This window comes from Schistocerca piceifrons, chromosome 1 (genome assembly GCF_021461385.2).
Source record: "Schistocerca piceifrons isolate TAMUIC-IGC-003096 chromosome 1, iqSchPice1.1, whole genome shotgun sequence".
Taxonomy (NCBI): Eukaryota; Metazoa; Arthropoda; class Insecta; order Orthoptera; family Acrididae; genus Schistocerca; species Schistocerca piceifrons.
The window spans coordinates 811,752,532-811,771,363 of record NC_060138.1 but is presented as its reverse complement, the minus strand read 5'-3'; the positions used below and the strand labels follow the sequence as shown (position 1 = coordinate 811,771,363).

General features: G+C 41.0%; 1 protein-coding gene across 1 annotated transcript in view; it reads left to right on the top strand.

The window, feature by feature from the left end:
- The window catches only part of LOC124789873 (aminopeptidase N-like), a 244,663-nt gene extending 226,346 nt beyond the window's left edge, over positions 1 to 18,317 (top strand). The window contains exon 17 of the mRNA XM_047257391.1: positions 17,935 to 18,317. Within this exon, the coding sequence (XP_047113347.1) occupies positions 17,935 to 18,171 (237 nt within the window). The 3' untranslated portion in view covers positions 18,172 to 18,317. The remainder of the gene's footprint in view (positions 1 to 17,934) is intronic.
- Positions 18,318 to 18,832: the final 515 nt, after the last annotated feature.

Below are 18,832 nucleotides of genomic sequence, written 5' to 3'. Positions count from 1 at the left end.
TAAGCTTAGGGACTGATGACCTTAGCAGTTACGTCCCACAAGATTTCACACACTGAACATTTTGAACTAAAATAAGATATAGACTTATATCCATGAAAAACAGGAAGAATTGAAGAATGGAAGAAACAAGTGAAAATTCTTTTTTTTAATCTTATCAGTTCATTAAATAGCAAATTGGGTATTAAAATGTTGTAGAATTAATAAATGTCAAACAGCAATTCGAGAATTGTTCTGGTAAAATTTGTATTGGTAGAACCTGTACCACAGGGTCTGGCTATGGGTCTACCCATCGTACATACAGCACTGGTGAGAACATTGTACATGAATCATGGCCACGAATTCGGCAAGTTTGCAGTGCGCTGTGTATGTGTGTAGAGCTCTCTTGCGTGGCCTGGCTGCGTACTTGCCCCTTTACAATCCCACACTGACTGAATGTGGTAGCGGGAAACGGGGAGAGGGGGAAACTGCAAACGCAATGCAATTAAATGACAATGCAGTTGCACAAGGAACATTGTTGCGCTTTGGTTTCATATTTCGTATTTTTCAACGACATAGATCATACACAAAACAAATTTTCATTATTTTTTACTTATTTTTGGAACGCTGAAGACAAAATAACATTATTATCCTGTAATAACTATCGGAAAACGTACAGGTGCAGATAACATTGCAGAATTTCGTCGTTCATTTTGCCACTTTATCGTGACTTATTTAGTTTCATAATCGGAAAAAGTCTTTCACGCGCATATGTTGATCGAAATATTGTATCATTTTGCAACCTTATAATGGAGATGTAGGAATTCTTCCTGAGATAAACAACTTAGAACTCCTGGACGGTTTTAACGGAAAAGAATGTGTCTTTTAAACGGGAGTTACACTGTAGATCGGTCAGATCTATCTGCATCTTCAAAGGGCACTTTCAACTGCGGGGTAAATGGTATCGAAAACAGTTCAAAAAGAGATGTAAAATAGGAAGTGTCCTCATAACATTTACAAAAGCACACTAGTAATCCTTTGGACACCACAATGAATTCTACAAAATTCGCGTTTTCTTTCATGCCAGGGAACTTAGTGAAATGGATGATGCTTTTTGTCGCAATGTATCCCATTCGCAATGTGAATCCCTACCCAATCAGAAAGAACTTGTTTCTCCCCTTGCAGTGTGGAGTGAAGTCCACCAAAAACTCAAGGTCTGCAGTTCATTCCGGATGTTTTAATTTTTGTTCTTGCTTTCCTTTTTCCTTCATAAATTCCACAATAGCAGGTTTTAAATAGAAAAATTGTTCCAAGCATGCCTCTTGATTCAACCAACGTACTTTGCAGTAATATTACAGTCTCCATACTCTTCGTTCAATTGCACAGAAAACTGTGGTAACTAACAGAGTAATAATGCGAGGGAGTTCAGAAAATTTGATTTCTGTATCATCAGTTTCATCACGTGCTCAATGCCTGAAAGTTTCGCACAGAGTGCTTCCAGATCAACTGAATCTCTAATTCGTTCTACACGGTGTCATTATGTGGTTCCAAACGAAACTTGCGATACCTGTCGATATGCGACCGAATAATAGATTCTGAGAAGTCTCATCCTTCCCTTCTGTCATTCCTACTCATTTTCACAGGCTTGTGCCAACAGATCGTTAGACTGCCTCTTTTAGTGCAAGTAGCCACTGGAGCTGTGAACTTGCTTTGTACCAAGAGCAAATAGCGAAGGACAAACACTGCTGACAACGCGACTCTGCGGAGATAATGAGTGACGTACTAACCAAAAATTGCCGCACGACAGTGCTAAAGGAAATGTCGCATTGTACCGAAGACTTCCGAGAAGGGCCGAGCAGTGGCGAGACACGACGAGACATGGACCGCAAGCCTGCAGCACATCGTGTTCACATGCAGCTTTGCATGCCGTGGCCGACGCTGTCATACGTCATCAATGCGGACGAAATATCGTATCTGTAAACCCCTAATCTAAACGCTGCATATTTTGTTCAGAGATATAGGTTGAGAATTGCTGGTTCCCTATCAATTATAAATTAAAAAATTAAACGTCCAAACACTTCTTTTCTTTGGACTGGTAAATCCTCTTCATTGCCAAGACAGATCTGTTTCTCTCTTACAGTGCTTTATGTCGTAATATAATACGTCCTCCAATCCTTCTGAATAATAAACGCAACATTTTTCAATATCTAATTTTGTGTATTTAATTTCTGTTAACTGCACAGTTTAAGTATTTTCGTTTTCAGACCATAAAAATGATTAGTTTCAATGTTTGAACGAGTGTTTATCCTATGTACTGTCTGCAGTTTTCATGGACGAAAACTGCCACTCATAAGATAAAACAATATATTTTTTAAATCCGTTTCTCAAACAAAAAAACGATATTAGTACGTCACTTGCAATAGCGGGTCATCAGACAATAGCGCTTCCGCCGACAGCCCTTCCGTTCGGCTGCACCAGACAGACACAGTGTGTTTTTAATTGATCGCACCGTTCGTTAGAAGCCCACAGTCTCTTGTCGATAGCAGCTGCTGCCCTACCCAGCTAACTGCTGGGAGCAGTGCCACAATTCCACAGAACTGTTTAAATGTATGGACGGAAGCGAAAGAGGGTTCCGTGTTTAATTGCAGGATTCAGACAAATATTCACTTCATTCGTATTTCAGAGGCGAGACTACTTTGATGCTTGTGACAAGATCGTGTCGCAGAGATGAAATAGATGTAAGTAATTACCATAATAAAACAGAAATTCGAATGCTTGTTAAAGTGACTGCTGCAAAATGAAAAGATCGACACATGAAACATTATTTTCCATGCGCTGTGGGGGAAATTTCATAAAATATTTGTACTACACTAGCGGAAAAAATCTCAACATGAAGAACGAGTGTGCCAGATAAACGAAAGTTGGTAGGCGTGTGTCAACATGTGAAAGATGATGTCTTCTCAGATTACGCGCCAGTACCATAAGAGTGGCGCTAGTAGCGCCACTATCAGGACAGAAACAAAGTTTGATTTAAATAGGCGCTGTGACGGTCGTGATGTAAGTCAAGAATGTCTAAGATGAGAAAGACGCCATTATCATCACCTTACAGAGTTGGAACGAGGTCGAGTATCAGGACTAAGAGAAGCTGGACTCAGCAGGAATGTAGCCACTGTATATGATTGCTGGCAGCGGGGTCACGAGAATATACGGTCGCAAAAAAGCCGATTTCGGTAGTGCCGCGGGGCACTACCGGGATAGAAGAACACCGTGTTCGGCGTACGTCTCTGTCGCATCATACTGCATCTGCAGCAGCAATTTCAGCAGCAGTTGACACCACAGTGACACAACGAACTGTTACAACAGGGGATCTCAAGTTGATTCCGTATTTCTAGATTTACGGAAAGCTTTTGACACCGTTCCTCACAAGCGACTTTTAATCAAGCTGCGGGCCTATGGGGTATCGTCTCAGTTGTGCGACTGGATTCGTGATTCTCTGTCAGTTCGCAGTTCGCAGTTCGTTGTAATACACGGCAAATCATCGAGTAAAATTGAAGCAATACCAGGAAAGCATCCTGGGACCTCTACTGTTCCTGATTCATATAAATCTTAGGTTGTTCGGAGATGATGCTGTAATTTACCGTCTAGTAAGGTCATCAGAAGACCAGTATCAGTTGCAAAGCGATTTAGAAAAGATTGCTGTATGGTGTGGCAGGTGGCAGTTGACGCTAAATAACGAAAAGTGTGATGTGATCCACATGAGTTCCAAAAGAAATCCGTTGGCACTCGATTACTCGATAAATAGTACAATTCTCGAGGCTGTCAATTCAACTAAGTACCTGGGTGTTAAAATTACGAACAACTTCAGTTGGAAAGACCACATAGATAATATTGTGGGGAAGGCGAGCCAAAGGTTGCGTTTCATTGGCAGGACACTTAGAAGATGCAACAAGTCCACTAAAGAGACAGCGTACACTACACTCGTTCGTCCTCTGTTAGAATATTGCTGCGCGGTGTGGGGTCCTTACCAGGTGGGATTGACGAAGGACATCGAAAGGGTGCAAAAAGGGCAGCTCGTTTTGTATTATCACGTAAGAGGGGAGAGAGTGTGGCAGATATGATACGCGAGTTGGGATGGAAGTCATTAAAGCAAAGACGTTTTTCGTCGCGGCGAGATCTATTTACGAAATTTCAGTCACCAACTTTCTCTTCCGAATGCGAAAATATTATGTTGAGCCCAACGTACATAGGTAGCAATGATCATCAAAATAAAATAAGAGAAATCAGAGCTCGAGCAGAAAGGTTTAGGTGTTCGTTTTTCCCGCGCGCTGTTCGGGAGTGGAATGGTACAGAGACAGTATGACTGTGGTTCGATGAACCCTCTGCCAACCTCTTAAATGTGAATTGCAGAGTAATCATGTAGATTTAGATGTAGACAAGGACAGCCCCGAGCCAGACGACCTATAACGTGCATTCCAGTGACCCCAAACCACTGCCATTTTCGACTTGAGTGGTGTCAAGCGAGAGCTCATTGGAGTGAAAGGTGGATATCTATCGTTTCTTTCTGATGAAAGCTGGTTGTGCCTCAGTGCCAGTGATGGCCGTTTGTTGGTCAGGAGTTGGCCAGTTGAGGGCCTGCAACCAACCTGCCTGCGTGCTGGAGACATTGGTCGTACACCTGTGGTTGTGGTCTGGAGTTCGATTTCGTGTGACATTGGAGCACTCTCGTGGTAATCCCGAGCTCCCTGACTGCAAATTTGTACGTCAGTCTGGTGACTCGACCTGTTGTGCTGCCATTCATGAACAGTGGGTTCTTTCCAACCAGATAACGCGCGCCCTCATACCGCCTGTGCAACCTTCATGCCCTACAGAGTGTCGACAGCAGTCTTGGCTTTCCTCGATCACTAAATCTGTCTCCCGTCGAGCATATTTGGGACATCATCGGAAGACAACTCTGCCGTCATCCGCAAACAGCATTAACCGACCCTGTAATGACCGAACGAGTCCAACAAGCAAGGAACGCCATCACACAAACTGACATTCGGCACTGTACAGCAAAATGAATGCACGTTCACTTGCATTCAACATTTTGGCAGTTACGCCGGTAATTAATGTACCAGAATTTCACATTGCAATGGCTTATCTCACGCTTACATTAACCTGTGATCTTGCAATGTTAATCACTTAAATATGTCACCTAGACAAATGTATTCCAGAAATTTCGTAACTCTATATTAATTATTTTCTGGTGTCACGATTTTTTTCCGTCAGTGTATTTCCGATAACAGCGAGTAATATGCTGAAGAGTCAAATTCACAGTGTGCTCTAAAATCATTTTACCGAAGTATAATAGGGAGGTCTCGACATGGAAATTACAACATTAGATGACAAGAGGGACTGAGAATCGCGGTGTACCGTTTTACGCCACATTTGGGGGCCCATTGCTAATGTTTCTGTAACAGCTGTTTATTGGAAATACTATTAAATATTAATATAATATACTGTTTTGCACATTTAATTATTACTGAGTGCCTCCGCATATTGCAACAGATTTAGACATGAGATGCAAATCTAGTGACTCTGGCTTTCTCATGCATACAGTCAACGATAAGAAAGATTCCTAAAACCGTAGCAGCTTAAATGACCGAATAGAGCTGGTATGAATTCAATTTACATTGGAACCTGGGAAAGATCAAAGATACACGTACCCTCCGCCCTACATCACCGTCATACACACACCAAGCCGTATTTGACAACATATAATGAACTCGTATTACTAGCGGAAATGAGACACTTAAAGTAGTAAAGGTGTTTTGCTACTTGGGGAGCAAAATAACTGATGATGGTCGAAGTAGAGAGTATATAAAATATAGACTGGCAATGGCAAGGAAAGCGTTTCTGAAGAAGAGAAATTTGTTAACATCGAGTATAGATTTAAGTGTCAGGAAGTCATTTCTGAAAGTATTTGTATGGAGTATAGCCATGTATGGAAGTGAAGCATGGACGATAAATAGTTTGGACAAGAATAGAATAGAAGCTTTCGAAATGTGGTGCTACAGAAGAATGCTGAAGATTAGATGGGTAGATCACATAACTAGTGAGGAGGTATTGAATAGAATTGGGGAGAAGAGGAGTTTGTGGCACAACTTGACAAGAAGAAGGGACCGGTTGGTAGAACATGTTCTGAGGCATCAAGGGATCACAAATTTAGTGTTGGAGGGCAGCATGGAGGGTAAAAATCGTAGAGATGAACACACCAAGCAGATTCAGAAGGATGTAGGTTGCATTAAGTACTGGGAGATGAAGAAGCTTGCACAGGATTGAGTAGCATGGAGAGCTGCATCAAACCAGTCTCAGGACTGAAGACAACAACAACAACAGCAACAACATTATTAGCGGTTTCAATTTCATAACGGATTTATATATTTATTTTTAATTCGAGGAATAGTGCCTCAGGATCTAGTACAGGTTATCGACACTCGTACTTACACGCACTTCTTTGAGCCTAGGGTGGCTTGATTACTCCTTTCTACGCTTGGTCTAGTGAAGCAATCCTCAATACATTTAGAGAGACAGGAGAAAATTCTTAGGACAGTGAGTACTACTAATGGCTGAAAATCTGTGGACTGTCTGTTTCACTCCATTAATTGATTCTGTGTGTTGCGATACAGAATTTTCTGTCACAGAAGTATTGGGTAAATGAATCAGTGGTTTAGTAGGTAAAACACCTGGTTGGAGGATCACTATTCCGGGGTTCGATGATTGGTAGAGATGGGTTTATTCCACTGGCTGTGTCTTTTCCTAACACCTCAGGAATCATGCCACTGTTGAAAGGCCGTGAAACCCTCTTTCCTGCCATGAGACAAATGTAATATTTGACAAAGAAATAAGCCATTTTAGTTAATTTAAGTTATGTACTGCAATGTTGTGAAGCTTTAAGGGCAGTTTCAAAAGATTGTATAAAGAACTAAACATTTGAAACTATGGTTCCCCGTCTTTGGTACCATTATATGCTGACACTCGTACATATAATGTAGACTTGCCACCGGCCGACGTGGTCCTGTGATAAGTTTTGAACTCGCATTCTGGGTGAATGTGCTTGAGTCTCATCCCCATCTGGCATATCAGAATTAAGCTTTCCATAGTTTCCCTTAATCTCATCTGTTTTGTAGTCGCATTGGCTCCAATCTATGCTTAAGGGGGGGGGGGGGGGACCACATTAGGAGGCTGGAGGCTATTTGACACTGATTTTTGGGATTTTTTTGATGGGAAGAATTAATTAGAATTTAATCAAATTTTGACATCATTTTATTCATATTTCGAACAGGTTTTGGGAATTATTTTGAATAATTTCAGTCAAAAATAACCAAGTTACTCTGTGATGTCCGCTGAAGGTTGTGAGTATAGTTCTACAGTTGCGTTCAGTGTAGCCATTCCGATTTTAATCTGAAGGCAAAAAGGTTCTAATTTTACATTAATAACTTATTTTCTAAGAATATGAACCTCAATGCAAGTGAAAATAATGAAGAATAAAAATTTCGCAGGAGTTGGAACAATTTACTTCGATTTTCATGATATTTTCTCTACTTATGATAAGAAAAATACCCCTAAAATCATGATATCGTCTCACAAGTTGGTTCGTATGATTCGTAATTTTATAAAGAACCATACTGTCAATTTTCATAATGATCGGTTCTCTACTTTTTGAGTCAGACTGCACTCAAATGTGAAAAAAGACATTTCGAGATAAACGCGTTTGAAAAATAAATTCTCGGAAACTAGAAATTCAAGGAAGTTAACAATAATGTATTATGCTTACCGATTAATCTGCGATTCCAGCACCATATAGTAATCCCCCTTCTTCTTCATAGGCTTCGCTTTGCACTTGCAGCTGTGATTTCCGAGCTTTCCGACCTTCCTTCGATTGCAACGAACTGCGTTTATTCTGCCGGCTCACGCGCTGGTTATCCATTTGTTCGGCATAATTAAAGCCTTGCGTGCCTACTACAATTCCTGCCTCGTTCATGACTATCAGAAGGGATGAATTTCCTTCACTGAACAAGCCCGCTGCTAAATACGATGGCATTGCAACGACTTTTAGTGCGGAGTGAAAGTGTTTAAGAGCTACTCACCAAATAGTGGAATTAAAACTTTAATTCGCATTTTGTGTGTGGCCACCTAAACATCTCTCCAGTAATTCATCCCTTGATAAATCTTCATATATTGGAAGAATTTCGAGCCTCTACCCGATGTGCACTCGGTTCTATGCTCATATAATCTAAACGAATGCGAATTTCGCTTTGAAATTTTGACAGCGTTTTCTTGGATAGTTAAGCTAACGACTTATCCAATTTTTTAAAAAAATCGGATTTTTAAGATACACCTCTACGAAACATGGGACAGGGTCCGAGTACCGTTCTGGCACACAGATTTGATCAGTCAGGTTTTTATTTGTCATATTATGTACTACTACGACTGAATATATATGCATTAGCTAATAAGACTATTGTGCTGACACGAAAAGCAAATGTTTTCTAAGTCAGTTTAAATCCATTGCATTCAGTTTCGATCCATACTACTTGTAGCAAAACTTAAATACTTTTGAGATAAAGAGAGAGACCTAAAACTAACGTTAACCCTATTCCCTTGGAACTACGATACAAATAGATTGTAAATTGTAAAACATGTGAAATCTTCAGTCATTGTTCTCCAAATAACAGTGTTCCACCGCCGATTCCCGTGTGACTACCAAAGTCTGATTAGAAAGTAGCGCATTGACACTTAACAGTGAGGACACTGTTGACGAAGTTTAATAAAACAGAGAAACGTAAAAAAGTATTCGTATTACGTGTATGGTCTGACAATGGTGCAGTAAGAGTCATGGTACGAATGAATTTGTTGAGAACTTGGACTTCTGGTCTGGACAAATGGCAGACACTGGGGAGAGTATTACGTTAACTCATCGAAACTTTAAGCTGACCTACAGAACCACAATCAAAGATATTTGAAACTAAAATTATATGTCAAGTTTAGAGTAAAGACAGTATGAACATATACAGTATGAAATGTCCAAATCTCACATGAGGTGAGCCGCGCGGAGTGGCAACATGGTTTGAGGCGCCATGGCACGGTTTGCGCTGCCCATCCCGCCCCATATGTTATTTTAAGTATTGTGCAGTTTGGTCCCTTAGGAAATCACACACACACACACACACACACACACACGAGACGAATTTTGTTGTTTTTGATTTTCGGCTCTATACCAAGACCAATGGGCTTATATTTGGGGAACATACAAGATCCACTATTAGAGTCAGAGACTGACAGAACTTTGGAATAGATGAAATCAAACAAGGAAGATTGAATAGATAACAGTTCTGTGCACTGAGAGAAGTCGCAACTAAATTATTATTCATGTCACTGTGCACAGTCTGCAGGCATACCATCCAGACGTCTGCAAGAATACGATTCAAACAGAACCAAAGTGCGAGAATTGTAGCATGACCAGCTTTACAGCTGAGGCATCTAAACTGCTGACCATGAGAGCATAAAGAATGAAAAAGAGAGTTGAGGAACTGTTAGATAAGGATCAGTTTGGCTTTCAGGGAGGTAAAGGCACCAGACAGGCAGCTCTGACGTTGCTCATGATTATGAAGCCAGACTTTGATGAATTTGTCAACATACAAAAAAGATCAACAACCAAAAGCGGTGGAATTTGTTTGGAGTTTACAAAAAGAGATATTGTGTAGGTAACGACGGGGATTAATATAATAAGTACAAATACAAGAGACAACAATAAGAATGGAAGACGAGGAGAGCATGGCGTAAGGCGGGGATGTAGTCTTTCTCCTGTACTGTTCAGCTAGTGTATCGAAGAAGCAGTGAAGGAAAAAACACAAAGATCCAGATGTGAAATTACAATTGAACGTGAAATGATATCATTGAAAAGATTCGGTGATGACACTGCTACCTTCTGTGAAATTTACGAAGTACAATACGAACAGCTTAGTGAGGTGAACGGTCTAATAAATATAGAATATGGACTGAGGATACACTAAAGTAAGATGGAATTTTAAGGAGCAGCGGACATGAGACAAGTGACAAACTTACTGTCAAAACTAGGAACTGTGGACTAGACGAGGTGAAGATTCTTTTGCTTTGGAAGAAAAATAATGTACCAATGGAGGAAACAAGGAGGAACTATATTACATTAGTAACAATTCGGCAGGATAAATAACAAAAATTTTTTATATGTTCAGAAAATTTTGAATTACGATTAGAGAAGAGATCGATATCCTGTTTGCTGTCATAATAAGTTACGCGTAATTTGTATTTTCATCCAGGATTATTCTAAGTTGGTTTACTATTTTTTGATAAGATAACTGGGCACAAGGAAGGTTTATGGGAGGAAGTGCTTCACGGAAATACTCACTGATCTACTTTTGGTGATATTTGAGTCACACATGATTCCGTTGAAGTCCCATTGTAAATGCCTATGCTGAAGTCGAGATACTTCCTAAAGATCGTAGAAGCAATATTGTTATGTGTGGCACTCATACTGGGTGGTGTTGTCCTATTGAAGATCAAGGACAAAAGTAAACACCAAGGACTGAACCCTGAGGGACACATGAAGTCTAGTTTCGAATGACGATTTTTCCGCTCCACAAGCTGTTCACCATTCCACAAGCAGTTCACTGGTGCCTGTTTCTTAGACAGCTGTTGAACCACTTCAGTGCACTGTGATGGAAACTGACAGTTTCAGTTACAAGGATAAGATATGGAACTCAGTTTTTCAAATGCCTTGCTGAAACAGACCTACAGTAACGCTGAAATATTCGCTTGCAGTCGGTTCAGGGTTCGGTACAACTTTGAAGTATATAAAGGTCTTGATCGCACAACTCTGTATTAAGCGTTACTCGTTTCAGAATTTCATCAGAATGAAGATGTGGAATAAAATGCACAAGGAAATTAACGATATAAAATATGTACATAATAACATAAATATGCAGCTCAGTGTCCCAATACAGAATTTCAGTTAGTATCATACTTACATTTAAATCTAACTTTGTATAGAAATTCGTGAAAATGAGCACATAGAATGAATATCACACGGATCTTAGTTGACAGTGCCATTGTAGTTCGAAAGAAACAAGTGTCAAACTGAATGTGGTGATTAAGCTATCTAAGACTTAAACAAGTCAGTAGGCGGTACTAGCGTTAATCATAGAAATGAAGTCAAAGAGTAACTTTACAAACAACCATACATACCATTGAAATACATGTCAGAGCATCGTGAAGAACTTGACAAAGATTGCTTCGCAAACCATAACAGCCTTGCCTACCTGCTGCTTTGTTCCCTTTTGCTGACTGCTTAATGTCTTCTACGGTGTTGTTCAAGCTTCGAATGTTTTCTTATCAGCAGTACCAAATTTTGTTTTCATAAGCCGATCTCCAGCGTCGATCCAACCTCTCTTCCTTCACGTACTTGGGTCGTCTCGCTCCTTATTTCTCGTACGCTCAGTGTACTCTCTCACATACCCGGCCACTTCCTTTGAGTATCCCGTGCATTTTCGTTCCCTGACTGAAATTGTCGAATACTTCTACTAATCTCTACACCTCGTTTCGCATCTCCCATGCGTTGAATACCACATGTATCACCCAGCGATGGCTGATGGTCACTACGTCCTTCTGCGTTGCGACCAGCACTTCCCCTTCGAGGTGCTGGTTCCGCAATGCTTCTATGCCGACGAAGAACAGTAGTCCCGCTATGAGCTTCATAATCTCCCCTTCTCTTCCACTTACCTTCGGGGCAGGAATATCTATCACTTTCCTCCTCTTTAAATTCGTTGCTGCTACGTAGCTGCTTAACACTATTTACACTAAATCTATACCTAACCATAAAAAAACATTAAATGACTCTCTCCTAGGCCTTACTCCATAAGGGTTCCTCGTTACTGTTTCATTCACAACCTCTTCTTTATCTTCCGATATCTTTCTCCTCACTTTCCCATTCTGGTCTGCGTCTCGTATCCATGGAATAACTTCCGCACTCCCTTGAAAAGAGCCGGCCGGTGTGATCGTGCAGATCTAAGCGCTTTAGTTTGGAACCGCGTGACCGCTACGGTCGCAGGTTCGAATCCTGCCTCGGGCATGGATGTGTGTGATGTCCTTAGGTTAGTTAGGTTTAAGTAGTTCTAAGTTCTAGGGGACTGATGACCTCAGAAGTTAAGTCCCAAAGTGCTCAGAGCCATTTGAACCATTTGAACCTTGAAAAGATTTCAACAGCCTTACATGCACAACTGTCCTTCTCATCAGCAATTGAATCTTGTCATTTATTGGCGATGTAGTCTCTACCACGTGGCATGGCCCCTGATACTTTGCAAAAAAATTCCTTGTCTTACCCTTCGGTGTCTACGAAGTTAACAGCATCGCCCACTGCCAACGTTATACTGTGGCATTCTTGCTGTACGGCCCACTGCTTCTTTCTGTTTCTCCAGCGCTTATGTATTTGCCTTATGTACTCTATTCCAAATTTCCTTATTCAACTTGGCAGATTCTTTAACAGACTCCCCAGTCTTCCCTTTGTACGTTTCCAATACGTCGAACGGTGATGGCATTTTGCGACCATTTACTACTACTTAAGGCGATAATCCTGTATTCGTATGCTGTTTTGAGTTGCAGGAAGAAACGACATGCTAAAAATAGGCATTTCAGTTGGTGTGATGTAAGTCAACGTAATATCTAGGTATCTTGTCGATTGTCCTATGTACCCTTTAAGTTCTTCCATTGGCTTATGGATGGAGAGGATTCGTCCTTAACTTTTTCACATTCAGTAACTTACACAATTGCTTGAATAGATATGACATGAAGTTCGTTCCCTGGTCTGTTACTATCGTTTCAGCCACTCCAGTTTCCAGTTATTTACAAGTTCTTTCGCCACTGTTGCTGCCTGCTGGTTTGGCATCGCTACCATTTCTACGTGTCCTGAAAATGATCTATGACTACGAGTTCATACTTATTCCCTACAGGTGTATTACTGAATGGTGCTAATATTTCAGGTAACCTCTGCGATGGTACTCTTATTCGACACAAATCCGCTCTCTGTGCGCACTGTATTCAATTCCGCACACACTGGTTTACGTCCGTCTGCCTTGTACTCCATCAATATATTTCTGCCACACTTCTTTTAGTAGATCTTCAAACTCCATGACCCGCTATTATGTGATCATGAGCTTCTTGTAGCACTCTATTCCTTAGCTTCTCTGTTAGCACTGACCACTGTCCCAATTTAGTCCCTCTGCATAGCAGCCCATCCTGCATACAAAATTGTCACTGCTTAAAATGTTGCTCACATTTGTCATCCGATCTCTGTGCATTTTGCCATTCCTTATGCTCATTACTCCCAGTGTGTAATACTGACACTTTTCTACTTAAGCTATCTGCGTTTCCGTGCTTCTTCTCAAGTTTATGCGTGTCTTAAAAATCAGATTCACTTAGTCTGCCCATCGCGTCAACCTACTAGAAGAATCGTTCAACCCCCACAGCCATTTAATGCCGCATGGTCTGTTAGTCACGTCGTAGCCCTCACTCATGTGAGACACAATCTCTACACATTGCTTAAATTGAACCGTATCTAGGTAAAAGTGTAGGTACACCCATCATAATAGTGTGACATCTTTATCCCGCACTCCACGCAATCTATACTGAGGTGAGTCCCATTGCTTATGTTCCACCAGGTACTTACTGGCGACCATCATATGCGCTTCTGTGTCCAATAATACCCTGCAACCCTTTTTCCTACTGTTCTTCTTGTCGCACAGTCCACCTCTGCATACGAGTTTGTAGCATCAAGCCTTACAGGGAATGACCATAGGTGTACCTGGGGTCCCCTTGGCGTTTAACACGTTATTCTTCCCCGGTCCTTTACTTCTGTCACTTCCTCTTACTTTATTCACATCACCCTGAGGCTGGCGACACATGCCCCACTCGTCTACATCTGAAACATTTTATACTAGCTTCACATATTGTCAGTTTACCCTGCATTACAGTCGACAAAGCGATCTCCTCGCACTTTATAGCTAACAGCACTGCTGTGCGCAAATCCGTCAGGCCCCCTGTCCTTACACATCTTGACAGTTCTGCATGCAACCTTCTTAAAAAAGCGTGGAGCGCCCTCTGCTCGGCTTCTAGCTAAATAATGTCATTGACTGCAGCATCCTGCTCTAATTCATTAGTACATCCATTAATTTTCCTTATCCTGTGCGCAAATTGTTCCACAGTTTCCATATTTCTCTTAGTTATTACTTCTAATTGTTCCCCTACAGTGTCTGGTATTGTTTCTTTTCGAATATCTCTGAATTAACCTTTTTTAAATTCTTCGAATATTGTGGCTTCCTTAAGAGCTTCTGTATACCCTATGTAAGTTTTAGCTTCCTCTGTTAGTCTAAATTTTGCAGCGCTCAACAATCCCTTATCAGACCAATCTTCCACCTCAGCCAGATTTCCACGTTCTCCCACAAAGGCCTGCACATCGTCGGTTGCCTTACCAGACAAGGGAGCAGTTAAACTTGCGACTGACAAAACTACACCACGTTGTGACGATTGCGATTCTAGCAACCAATGCAGTTCTGTATTATCCACGTTAATTGTCACTACTTTTTATGATAACATGCATACTGCTTCCGGCTCTGAGACACCTTGCGTCTCAGGTTCGGTCCAAACTTTGTCCTTGACAACACTCATCTTGAGAACTAACATTCACAAGACAGGTAAACAAAATACGTTAATTTTTACATCTAATTATACTCCTGGCATTTCCTAGCCATACTCCCCTAATGATTACATGTATAACATTTTACTGGAACTGATTCTGTACATCGCGCTGAGTGACCCTCAGGATTACATTGTACACATCTAATAGGCACTAACTAACTTCTATTACCTCTAAAACTAGATCAAATCACTGGTTCTCTGCTCGCAATAAAGTCTACTCTACAAAATGCACGACCATCAAATTATTTCTCCATGACCAACATTTCTTGGACTCACCATACTGTAGATTGTAGGTTCAGATGTTGCTCTAAGAAGGCGACGTCAATGATATGACGCCAGTGCTAAATGAGCCATGGATTGTCACCCATGGAGAGTGAAATGAGACATCAGGATGACAGTAGATTTGTTTAATTACCTGCTTTATTCGGGCCGTTGGTCACAGTACATTAGGAACAACTCGATTGAGGCGTCCAGTTGCCTCTCATGCAAAACAATAGATGTTAGGTACTGCTGACAGCGCAACGATTGGGACCGAGCGTGGCGTCACTCCAATGCTGCTGTTAGCGACGTCTCTACCTGTACCATGTCAGTGCAGCTGACGATACCATAGAGGCGGCTGTGACCTCCAGCGAGTGGGCGGCTCTCCGCTCAGGCGGTGGCTGCCCTCATGACTCAGGGCATGCTGCCCCGTCCTGTGCTCGAACAGCGGACTCTGTGCTCTATTCCAGGATGTCGCCTGTTTTCCGTGTTTCACTTCACAATGCCTAGCACTCTTGCCTGCCTGTGGCTAGCTCTGTTGCAATTCACTTGCTTTCTGGCGTACTTTTTGACTGAATACAGTTGATCAGTTACACAACCATCACAAAATGAAATGTCACAAGAGTATGGCAGGTGGACGTCGTATTACAACAATCAAACAAATAATGACCATATACAGTACAACCATTTAAGTAAGCCTAGATGAGTGGCAACAATCTGAAGTAACAAAGAAGCTAATATTACAGTTTTCTTTTCTCTCTCTCTCTCTCTTTTTCCTTTTGCTCTACTTTACATTAAAAAGTGTACAAGTATTGTAATCCCTGACACAGTACTCGTTAAAGCATGTGCTATGGTAAGTGAGCGGGATTCACCTTATGAGAAAGGATTTTCGCTTAGATATCGACCGCGTGTAACTGAATGGCGGCAAATCAGACTTAAATCCGCTCTGTAATAACAATGATCCGTCAAGTAAGTTCGAAATGCAATCACACGTCAGGATGGATCAAAAGCAAACTAGAAGATACTATCAATGTGACAATAATACGGTAGCCAGCCTAATTAGGCATCAACTGAGTTCCTTCCCTGTACAAGTTGGTATATATTCATGCAAAACAACAAGTTATAACACTGCATAATATAGTAGAATTTTAGAACCAGAAAAATCTACTGAACTGATAATTTCACGTTCTGTGCTGAAATCGAAGATCATGAATACATAATACTACACTGTAATGTTTACTACAAAACTTTATACTGTCTATTAATCTGATTGAAATCTGGCATAGGTTACCCTAGAAATTGTACTTTCATGCCATACACAAAATATCAATTTTGATAAAGATAAAACACTGATAAATTTTGACTTTTATATTGACTTTAACTTTTGCTGGTCAAACCAATTTAGAACACTTCAGAATTCAAATGAATGAAGGGGGGCCCCTGAAACTGTTATGATCGCTGTATTAAAAAAAAAAAAAGATTACTGAATTTATTATTCATTCAAGATTTCCAGTATATAAATTACTACTCTTTTCATCTTATTTTCTGCTCATTTAAATGCCTTTAAATCTGTCTCGAAATAATAAACTTCATTGCTATATCAATACTAAAGTTGTCTTTCGATTTCGTTAGACCTTAGTTATTCATTTACTGGTTCATTAACAAAACATTTCTTTAAACACCATTCTAATATAGCTAGTTCTGCAAATAATTATTATTAACACAATTTTTAATTTTCATTTCGGGACACTCGGATTGCACAACGTTTGGAAAGGACCCTGTCTAGTTTAGTTGTGAGGATAATTCAATGATGCAAAAGTTATCGTAAAATTTAGGTTATTATTGCACCAAACAAACACAGTTCACTCTCTGATCCATACGAATACAGTACTAAAAGTTTCAACCAGCTAGTATCGATGCGGCGGTTGGCGGGCGGCAGGATGGCGAGGCACAGAGCACACATACAACCACAGCTATGGCTCTTGACGTATCGGCACTTTAATTCTTCTTAGCGTCGCAATACTTTTCCATTTAGTGCCTATGGAATTTTGGCATGCTGTGTGTGCGCTGGAACGGCGTACCCGAGGCTCAGTGAAGCTATGTCTTCCAGGAGAGCCTCCTCGCTCCAGAAGGTATTACTCAAACCAGTGCCAAACTCCAGCTACTACTGTGCCAGTTGTGCCGTGCAGTGCATTTTCCCGCGCTCGCCTGCCATCCACCTTTTACCGCTCCTTGACAGACCGGGTATTCACCTGAGGCTTTGCATTCTACATATCCTAACACATTGCCTACGTATGGACCAGACGCACAGATACAATTTTAAACATCTTACAACAGTTTCAACATTTGTTACATTTCAATTCTATCACAATATTACTTGACATTTGACATAAAAATTAATATTCACGTTGAAACTTATTTACATAATGGCATGAAACAAAAAGAAATGAAATCAGAACATCAATTACAGAAGTTTATCGTAATATCAGATGAAAAGTATTACTTATATGTACAATAGTACAGAGTCGTTGTTGTTACAGTATGACATCAGAATGTATAACAGCCTAGTTTGAACTACATGTGTGAGGACACCCAAGAAACCTCTTAGCATATAGTGGTTGAGGATGTAGAGTTAGGAGCATTAAATGACAAAAAGTTGATGCCTAGGCAATCCGCAATGCTGAAATAGTGCCCATACTTTCTCAGAATTAATTGATTCCTTTTAGACTGGTATTAATAATAGAAGGACGTGTCTACTGAAACAAACCGTCATTCCAGAACAACCATGAAATTTAACAAGTTTTACAACTTGGTTCTTCACTTCTCTTGTCGTCTATTGCTATTTACGGAAGATTTTCAGGGAACAGGCAGTTACTTTGCCGGAGTGGATTGGGGAAGAGGCGATAGGTGACGCAAGGTGTGCTTGCGCAGGTGTCGCAGCTGTACGTTTCGCGCGTGGGCCAGTTCGGGCCGGCGGAGATGCTGCTGGAAGACGCTCTGCGGACCATCCGCGAGGAGGCGGAGTGGAGCACCGACAACCTGCCGCGCATCGCCGCCTGGCTGGACGGCTACCTGGGGCTCACCAGCGCCGCCCCCACCACCGCGGCCGCCTTCACCTCGGCCAACTTCGCATCCACCCCAGCCTCTGACGTCGGCTACGCCCTGTGAGGCAGCACTTGCCACAGTGAATTATATCTCTAAGCGACTGCACCTTGCACACTCAATTTTTTTAAAAGTTTTGTTCGTAATTGTTGGAATTTACATAACAATGTACGTTTAAATCATTTCATAAATAAAGCATTCGTTGACTCATATTTCAAAGCTTACTGAAAACTTGTGACTATAAAAAATAACTTGACTGGAATACTCTCTTTCAAATTCTGAAGGTGGCAGGGGTAAAATACAGGGAGCGAAAGGCTATTTACAATTTGTACAGAAAGCAGATGGCAGTTATAAGATTCGAGGGGCATGAAAGGGAAGCAGTCGTTGGGAAGGGATTAAGACAGGGCTGTAGTCTCTCCCCGACGTTATTCTATCTGTATATTGAGCAAGCAGTAAAGGAAACTAAAGAAAAATTCGGAGTAGGTATTAAAATCCATGGAGAAGAAATAAAAACTTTGAGGTTCGCCGATGACATTGTAATTCTGTCAGAGACAGAAAAAGACTTGGAAGAACAGTTGAACGAAATGGCCAGTGTCTTGAAAGGAGGATATAAGATGAACATCAACAAAAGCAAAACGAGGATCATGGAATGTAGTCAAAGTAGTAAAGAAGCTTTGCTATTTGGGGAGCAAAATAACTGATGATGGTCGAAGTAGAGAGGATATAA